Below are 9,981 nucleotides of genomic sequence, written 5' to 3'. Positions count from 1 at the left end.
GCCTTTTTTATTGGCTGGTTGTTATGGAAACCGCATAGACGCGGTCAGTCCTCATATTCATAACAGCCTATTAGAGTGGGCGGGGCTACAGTCAGGAGAGGGAGGGGCTGCCCACCTCGTGACGTCACGGCTAGTTCTGGGGAATGACAGCATCAGCAGCAATAGGGGGAGCATCAGTGTGAAGAGCAGAACATCACCCGCAGCTGAGCGCCGGAGACCGGGGTGCCTTCTCTCCGTCCTCCGGGGGTGCAGTGCTGCCGGGGGGTGACCGCCGAGGCTGCTGAGGATAAAGCATCATCTCCCCATCATTAACCTCCCACCTGTTCCTGCACCATGAGCTGCTCGGATGACAGCACCAAAGAGAAGCTGCTATGGAACGTCAAGAAAGAGGTAAATGGAACGTTGTGCACACGTGTGTCCTGCACATACATAGCACATGCATGCACTTACTCCACTCTGCTGCTGTGTAATTCAGATTGATCATCCTGTGCATGGGGATCCTGGTCTGTACATGTGTTATTGCATCCATGTCTGCCCAGGACATGGATGTGCAGCTCTCCAACTGCATGGACGTATTAGGTGGAGTAGGTGATCCATGGGACCTGCATGATCCTGGGTGATCCTCACTGAAAGTGGGACCCTAAATGGGGAAATGATTAACATTGGGACAAGAAATAGTGGGAAACCTGTAGATTCTTGTAATAGTTTCTAAACTAACATTATACGCCTCAGGCTGAGGTCTTGCAGATCGTACGACAATTCTTGAATGGCGTCTTCCATCTGCAGCCTCGTTGACTATTTTTGCAGTGTTGATGGTCATATTGTTGTATGAGTGATAGATGGATACAGTTGCAAACAACATTGGGAGAGATTTTAGGCAGAGCCGCATGCGTAATCTAGCCCTGGGAGCAGCGGGTCCGTGCGTACCTTGTCACTTTCGTTTCCATCTACACTGCGGATTCTCCGCACGGCGAGCACAGTATAGATTTTTTTTTTTAGCAACTGCTTTTCCGCATCATCGCTAAGGACTGCGGATCGGACGGCTTCCATTGACTTCAAGGGATGCCATCCCTGTGGAATCCGTGGAAAAATGGAGCATGCTGCGATTCATCCTCCGTTTGCTGAAATCGTAATTGGTTTCCGTAACCGTGCAGCAAGAATTGATTTCCCATAGCATGCTATGGGTGCTATTTGCTGCGGATCCACGCTGTGGTCGCCCGCCTCGGATTCTGCAGCAAATATCCGCCTGTAAGCAGAAGCCCTTACTAAGGGAAATGTGCCAGAATTGCACCAAAAAACAGGCAAACATGTCATGCACCAGATTCATCCTTTAGACACTTTTAATGAGTTGGGGGTCTTGTGTTACCCTCTGCTCCCCATTGCAACCCAGCGAGGAGGCGGAGCTTGAGTAGAGCAACAGCTGAGCATGCGCTGTGCTGCTTCATTCATTTCAGCGGGGCTGACGAAAATAGGCACATGCTTGTATTCAGCTATCTTAGACAGTCCTGTTGAAATGAATGAAGCAGCACAGCGCATGATCATTCACCGTTCCATTCAAGCTCTGGTGTGGTGATGAGGAGATGCGGATGGAAGACACTCGGTGCAGGATCTGTGAGGTCTCAGGTGAGGCCACCACCAATCAGACTTATCAGCTGCCCTGTGGATAGGTGCTAAAAGTTGATTTTGGGTTTACCCCTTTAAAGACTTTTATAGGCAACTCCCTTCAATATGCAGGCGCTACATATGGTGTTATTGACTCTTCCACAGTGAATTGTGTGTTGGATTCACAATGTCGGCATATGTGTGCTCAACTAAAGCAGTTAGGGGGGTTTCACACCTGTCTGTGCCCAGGATTCTGCTTTCCTGCTCTGTTTGGAGAGCAGGACAGGGGAATCTCCACAGCCAAAGGACTCCATCTATAATAGGGTCCATTCAGCTTCTGATCAGCTGCCCAGTTTTTGGACGGAAGAACACATGCTACATGCAGCACTTTTTCTTCCGGACTTTTGAGCCGGATCTACAGCTGAACCTCCGGCCAGAGGTTCCAACACAGACGAGAAACCCGGCATTGCATAGTTTATAATGTTAGCATTCGCTTATAGAGCGTTATTCAACTAGAAGGAGCAGATTTGGAAACTACAAAAGACAGGTCCACAATCCTCACATCTTTGAAACAAGGAAGGTTCCACGTTTTTTACATACCAGTAAGTTCCATTTTCTGCCACACTGCAGCGCTGTTTCTTGTTGGTTACATATTATAGGAAAGTGGCGACACCTCGGGAGAAATGATTTTCTGAGTTTGCTAAGTGTGAATCCATTGTTCAAGTGCAACGTGAATTCCGGCATCAATTGCCAAAACAGCCGCCTCGTCACCAGTAAATTTATGAGTAGCAAAGAACGTTTGTTGAACTTGATTGCATATAGAAACAGAAAAGCACTGGTCATCCACACATCTCTCATGAAAATATGGGCACCCAGCGCTGCGATGAGGCAGGAAATGGAACTTACTGCTGTGCCATAAAAAACGGAACCTTCCTCTTCTCAGTGATGTGTGGATTGTGTATCTGTCTTTTGTAGATTGTTTGTAATCAAATGCCCAAATCTGCTACTTCTTGTTGAATAACCCTGTATATAATGCTACATAAATATAATTTTGATCATATTTTATGTTTCATGCGGCTTAAAGGTTTTTACACAACTTTTATACATGTTCGTGAGTATCTAATGTATAAAACAGCGCTCCGGGGCATCATGGTGGAAACAAACATTTAGAAACAAGGCAGCACTCGCATGTACATTCAACAGTGGGAAAAAACTATATGTGTAGATACAACTGACCTGGTGTGTGGGGATCATCATGGTACTGGTCTTCACCTCACCTCACTGGTCATCCAGTGTGTGTATAGGAGGTAATCCCATTCTTTAACCCTTTCCAATCCACTGTCTGACGCCTGAAGACATTATGATTTAAGGCTGTACAGCTCCGATGTTGGAAGACGTCCGTCGGGGTTCTCTTACTGTATATTGCCAGCCTCTCTGCTGTTGGAACCTATCCAACGTGTCACCTCATGCAGTACTGGCTTTAGCCAGCAGATAGCGACGTTGTATAATGGCAGAATAAGAGTAAGCCCCCTAGGAAAACCAGGATACAAATTGGATTGGAAAGGGTTAAGACATCCAACTGGAGAACTGCTACTCAATAAGCCTTGTATCGGCAATATCCAGGAACCAGGGGGAGGATAAACGGTATGCAGAAAAAAATGTAAACCAAATACTCAGAGAACCTGCCAAAATAAATCCAGTAGTGTAAAATAAATAATAGTATCGTTTTATTTTTCTTCACTGTGAGGGGCTATTAGTATTAAACAGTTGGCCATGGAAAAGCATTAAAGGGATATTCCCATCTCTGCGGTTCATGATGGAGACGAGAAAACCCAACCCTTTCTGTCCAGCCACCTGTTGGAAACAGCCGAGTGCTTCAGCCCTTCGCTATTTGTGTAGCTCTTATTGAAGTGACTAAGAACTATAGAAACAGGGTAGCACACTGCGCTACGCTGTTTCCGTAACTCCCCGAGTTATGCCATTTCTGTAGCTCCCATTTACTTCAATGGGAGCTACAAAAATAGCTCTGGGCTGAAGCAATCACCTGCCTTCATAGTTACTGGCCGGCTGACTGGCAACTATAGCAGCGGTTTCCCATCTCTGCTATGAAATGCAGAAATAAGAACACCCCTTTAATTCCGCAAAAAGTTTTAGTAGTCTGTACAGTCTAAAAGTTCTTTTGGCTCTTATTATATAAATGTGTATGTCACTCTTGATCAGAATATTAATCATTGATTTGCTTCTCCAGAGGTAAAACAAATTGTCCATTAGTTCCATGTATTCTCGTACGCTCGGGTCTGACAGTCACGCACTGGTATCACTCTCAGGGAAGTAGTGCTTTATTTCAGAAGAGACTATAAATTGTAGTGTCTGACTCTAGTTCTCTTATCTCCTGTGTAATGTCATTGCTGTTCTCAGAGGTGGCCAGATGGTGGAAGATGGTTGCAGTACAAGGATTTCTTTTTGCTTTCTTGGAATCGTGAAGATAAAATGTAGTTAGCCTTAAGGTGCCCTATGTGACAGCCTGTTTTGTCAGTCATTGTCTAACACCCAGGGAAGTACCTTGCTAGCAAGCTGAGGGGCGTAATAAAGAAATGTTCAGCAATTTGCATACGCTATTTGCTATAGTGCAGCATAGCTAACACATATGTAACAGCGTATTACACAGGGGCATAGTGAGTACCCTACGTTAGAGCCCACCTCTTCCTGGGCTCAGCTGTGGACCCTTCAAAAGCGATTAGTGGATTACTTTCTTCTCCAGCTGAGGATCTCACATTAGTCATGTCACCACACTGGGCGCAATAATGACAGTATAATACCCCCCTCAGTGGCATCAGAGCTAGCTCAGCTTGCCCCTTTTATGGTACATACAACATATAATAGTGAAACAGTCTTTTAAAAGATTATACTGGGCATTAACATGCAATTAATGCAATTAATTTTTACTACAATTTAATAAAGAATTACCACGCATAGGGATAATTGCCATGTGCAAAATTATACCATCCATCAAACTGGAAAATTGTATGAACGTCTCAGAAAGTGTCCTTCTAATTAGCCATAATCACAGCAAATATGAAATATTTTATTAGAGCCTGTCCCGTCAGAATTGGAGATTTCCTGTAGGGAAAGTAGACCTGTGACCCCGCAGTTCATGGATCAGTTTCAATGTGATACAATAATAGAATGGGAAAATTGAGCGATCTGAGTGACTTTGAACGAGGCCTGATCATCGATGCTAGACTAGCCAGGGCTGGGATTTCATATACTGCCAACCTTGTGAGGTTTTCTCATGCAATGGTGTCAAGAGTATACCGAGAAGTAGAGCTGGTGTCAGCACCTGACAAAGTATTGGGGCCCACTCTGCCTGGAAGGGACCGCTATACTTGTTGACTGACTGTCTCACTTATTTTATTAGGGCTCACATCAGTAGCTGTGTCCTGCCAAGTCTGACTGTACGTAGGTACTTGTCTACAGATAGATTCCCGGTGGGCAGGCGGAGGCGACATCTAGCTCAGCACAGCAGCAGGAGAGTAAAGCTGCACACCGCTGATGTAATAGAGCAGAACAGCGTTAGTCGGAAGAGCAGGCGGGAGCCAACGCAGGCAGCCAAGGACCTAATCCTAAGGGCTCTTTCACACAAGCATAGCGATTTTCGGCCGGCTGTGTCACAGCCACTGCGCGACCAAAAATTGCGTGAATGGGTGCACAAATCTGCTGTTTGTGCGCCCGTTCAGGCGGCTCGGGTCTGGGCACATATACGCTAAGTCCAGATTGCCGTTGGGCAGGGGGAGACAGTTTAGCTCTGCTAAACTGCCTTCCCCTTTCCGCCTCCTCGCCAGCTCTCGGCAAGGAATGGGGCAGGAACTAGTGTGCTAAGCTCCTGCGCCCTCTCCACCCATTATCGGCTGCCAGCAATGGGATGGGGCGGGAGCTAGTTGCTAAGCTCCCGCCCCCTCCCATTGCAAATAGACGGCAAGGGGCGGAGAGAAGAAGGGAAGGGGGTGGGAGTTTAGCTCCTATATGCTATCTTGGCCAGCCGAGTGCTTTTACGCCGTGGGAATACGCCCATCTGAACTAATGCATTGTAAATCAACGCATCAGATGGGCAGCGTATATCAGCCGGGCGTGAAAGCGTGGCCGATATACTCTCGTGTGAATGAAGCCTAAGAACCATGCACAGCAGTATAAAGCAGCCAGCAAGTGTTTACTGACTATCACTGTTGACGATAGATGTCTCATAACGCACAAATCTTGCCCGACATTCTCCGCCATGTGAAAGCGCCTAACTCTGTAAGAGACCTTTCACACGGGACAGAATATTCTGCAACATTCCCCTGTTGAACATTCAGCACCAAATCTGCACAGCTAACGTACGGATTTGGATGCAGAATTGAAAATAGCAGAATTCTGCATCAAAATCCACAGTTTTACATTGCTTTGGTGCAATTTACCATAATAGACCTGTGTGTCAATGACAGCTCAGATATTGCCGAAAGGGTCTGAATGGAAACAAAATCTGCAAGTTCATTTAAGTTTAGTGTGTAATTCTCCATTATTCTACACCCTGTGAACACCGAGTCTGAGTTTAGTGTCTTTGTGCAATGGATAGAACTGATGCAGCTTATGGTTTACAAAGCTTAGAGCTGCTTCTTAAGGCCATATTTATTGATCTTCATGTTTCTTTGGTTATTGTCTTTATCTCAATATACCAGGTAATTTCAGTTTACAGGATGCTAGTAGAAAGTCTCCTATCTGGTAAAATATTGGATACTTTAAGCTGGCAGCACAGTAATTGTGAGTGCTAGTCATGTAGGAAAGCTGGAATACGATGCACGAAGGAATTGCTGATTATCCCCCTGAGCCTCTGTTATGAAGAAAAAGCCATTTATGCAGACGGCAGCGACTTACAAGGACTCATGCCGAAACACGACCCACAGCATATACAGTCATATATAGAACAAGAGAGAACACTATATAATGACATTATTCCCGGCAGCAGAATGATGCTTTCTTTTCAGACCGCAGGAATACGTTATTTCTTAAAGGGACAACAAAACTGTAACTTTTTGCCTTAGTGCTACGGTGTAAATTCTCTCTGCACTAACAGTTTACATATCACTTCGTCAAAAAGAACACCGAGGAGGGGGAACATTAACTCAGACTTGCGCACTGTGTAAGTAGCGCACTTGTGGGTACTGTGGACTATTTATTTCTCAGTGCCTGTAAAGGAATTTGGAGTCCACTTCTAAGACATGGCAGCCATGTACCTGGTGGCGTCTCCCACTACCTTTTTGTTTTTTAAACTTTTTTGTAAATCTATTGTATGGAGTCAGATTGTGAATCTTCACCCACTTTTTCTGACCTCATTATGAGTGCCATACAGTACTGTGCAAAAGTTCTAGTCAAGGGTATAAAAAATGGTGCAAACTAAGGTACAGCTTTTGGCTGCAATTCTTCCATGAAGACCACTTCTGACCAGACTTCTCCGAAGAGTAGATGGATGTACCTGGGTCCCTCTGGTTTCTGCTGATGGCTCTGCTGTACATCTTCTGATTTCAAAGGAAAGTAAGCATGATGTGTCTTTCATTTGCTTCACTATGTTTTCTTGGCCAATCACTGTGTCTACAGTCCTCATCAATACTAACGAAGTCCAAGGCTTCAAGTTTCTCTGTGCATCCTTTTGGATTATACCTATCTATTTTCGAATATATACATGAGGTGAGCTGAACCCTTTTCTGTGTTTCATGGTCCTCAACATTGCCTGTTACTTTGTGCTTCTTCAAAAAACCTTGAACCGCACATCTTGAAATCCCATTCGTCTTTGAAATTTTTGCCTGGGATCAGGGGCGTAACTATAGAGGATGCAGGGGATGTGGTTGCACCCGGGCCCAGGAGCCTCAGGGGGCCCATAAGGCCTCTCTTCTCCATATAGGGAGACCAGTACTATGAATAAAGCATTATAGTTGGGGGCCCTGTTACAGGTTTTGCATTGGGGCTCAGGAGCTTCAAGTTACGCCTCTGCCTGGGACAGACCTTGCTGATTCAGTATAACTGCCTTGCTTCTTGTTGCTGTGCTCACTCTTGCCATTGGGTATGTCGGGGGTCCTTCCAAGGGGGACCAGATGCTAATGTTGCCTAGGTCCAAATTGGTATAAGCAATCAACGAGCGCTCGGAGAAGACACGCTGACCAGACAGTGTGATCAAAATGGCTTCTAGTTTATTGAAGGAAATACACTGGATTATAAAGACCATAGACCACCGCCCAGGCAGGAAGGACTTGTCTTGTGGTCAGCAAATAATGGCAAGGATACATTTCTTCTTAATGAGCTATTGTAAAGAAAAAGGAGACAGTACATCTTGTTAGTTTAGGACACAGGATGTTCTTGTTCACTAGATAAGAGAGACCTTGAAGCTTCAGAGAAGTCCATTCTCAACCACCTGTTTCCCTAACCAGAACACATTTTGTATTTAAACTATTTATTCGTATTTTGATAGCCTAGCAACTAAATTAACCCCCTACATATCCCCCATTCTGGACATCGGGTCCACCATCATGCGAGGCACTCCACCCAAGTGGTGTCGGCTCCTGCCTGATTCCCTAAAGTCATGTGGTGGTCCCAAAAGTCCATCTAGGTTAGAGTTTAGCAAAAGCCTTCTCACCACATTTGTTAACACATGAGATTACTATTTTTACAGCTATATATATGCATAATAGAATCATCACAATTTGTAATATACTTTGTAGAATCCCCATGAACCAACCTCCTAGACCAGAAAACCAATTGGCAGGGTTCAAAGACTAAATGTGTTACCCCACCAGCTATCTCTGGTTTCTGAGTTTTTATTTGTCCATGCAAACAGTTCTTTTGACGGAACAGGAACAGCCAAGAAAGGAAAACTAGGAAAACTAGTGGCACCAGGTGTGTGTACAAGTCCAAAAGTCTTTCACCTGTGAGGTGTTCAGTCCATCTACCAGTATTTGGTGGTGTCTAACAAAGTGGTTCTGGGCATTGTCTTTTTGCACCCTCTCATAAGGGTGAAGCATGGAGTGAGGAGTCCAAAAGTCCATCAATAAACAAAATGTCCTTTATTTTTCCTTCTCATGGGGGGGGCAAAGTAGGGCGTGAAAAGTCCCATTAGTCTCAAGACAAGCAACAGTTCCTTCAACTTTACTGAAGTAGGTGTGGTCAGCAGGACTTGATAGGGCACCTTGAGTCTGGGCCCTAGGGATTTCCGGACACGCCTCTTTACGACCACCCAATCTCCAAGTTGTAGGGAGTGAGATCCCCCTAGGTTGTCTGGGTCTGGAATGGGAGAAAAAGACTAGATTCTGGGTTACTGTTAGTTGGTCACACAGGTGCTTTACATATCCGGCTACTATGTCATAGCCCTGCTGTAGGGCCTGTGGATGATACAGCTCCAATCTTGGCATAGAGCCAAACAACACTTCTTTTAACTTAAGCGTACCATTTAATCTTTTAACTTTGTCTAAACTCTGCGGGTGGTATGGGGTGTGAAACGCTTGTTCCACTCCAAGGGCTGACATCACCTCTTGCATCACTTTACCTGTAAAATGTGTACCTCTGTCACTCTCAATTGTCTCTAGTACCCCGTATCTGCGGATTACCTCATTCATGAGCTTCTGTGCGGTTACCGGTTTATTTACTTTGGTAACAGGGTAGGTCTCCAACCTGAAAAGAAATCAACAACAGCAAGCACATATTCATACTTCCCAACAAGTGGGAGCTGAGTGTAGTCAATTTGCAATCCCTGAAATGGGTAGAGTGGTCTAGGCAAGTGTTATGTGGCAAATTTACTTCTGCCCTGTTGCTTACGGCAAAGATCATGCAAAATTGGACAGATGATGATGCAGCAGCTACAGAGAACCCAGGTGTCACCCATTCTTGTTCAGTGTTGACGTCATTGCTGTTTTTGATAGGTGTGTCTTTCCGTGCATCAGCTGGGCCATCATGGGGGACAGGGACCTCTGTAGGCAGTTCTGCTGACTGTTCACCATACGCCGTCCCATTTCTGCTGCTCCCATATTTAGTCCATTTGTCTTTTTCTTCCTTGCTGGCTTGTAACTGTAAAGTCTTTAGCATATCAAAGTCCAAAGTTTTTATCAAAGTCCAAAGTTTTTATCAAAGTCCAAAGTTTTTATCAAAGTCCAAAGTTTTTATCAAAGTCCAAAGTTTTTATCAAAGTCCAAAGTTTTTATCAAAGTCCAAAGTTTAGTCAAAGTCCAAAGTTATTGTTAAATTCTTCTTTTCTTCTTTTCTTCCATGGCTTGAGGGCCACTGCGTTTGCTGTGTGGTCTGTGATGGCGTTGCCTCTTGTCTCTCTGGTGTAGGAATTGGTGTGAGCTTTCCACTTTG

General features: G+C 45.0%; 1 protein-coding gene across 1 annotated transcript in view; it reads left to right on the top strand.

Moving 5' to 3' along the window:
* Positions 1-266: 266 nt before the first annotated feature.
* The window catches only part of SGSM2 (small G protein signaling modulator 2), a 328,957-nt gene continuing 319,242 nt past the window's right edge, over positions 267-9,981 (top strand). The window contains exon 1 of the mRNA XM_066598602.1: positions 267-390. Coding sequence (XP_066454699.1) covers positions 334-390 — 57 coding nt within the window. The 5' untranslated portion in view covers positions 267-333. The remainder of the gene's footprint in view (positions 391-9,981) is intronic.

Source organism: Eleutherodactylus coqui, chromosome 4 (assembly GCF_035609145.1).
Source record: "Eleutherodactylus coqui strain aEleCoq1 chromosome 4, aEleCoq1.hap1, whole genome shotgun sequence".
NCBI classification, from domain to species: domain Eukaryota; kingdom Metazoa; phylum Chordata; class Amphibia; order Anura; family Eleutherodactylidae; genus Eleutherodactylus; species Eleutherodactylus coqui.
Note: the sequence above shows the minus strand (reverse complement) of the source record. Positions and strands in the feature narration are given on the sequence as shown.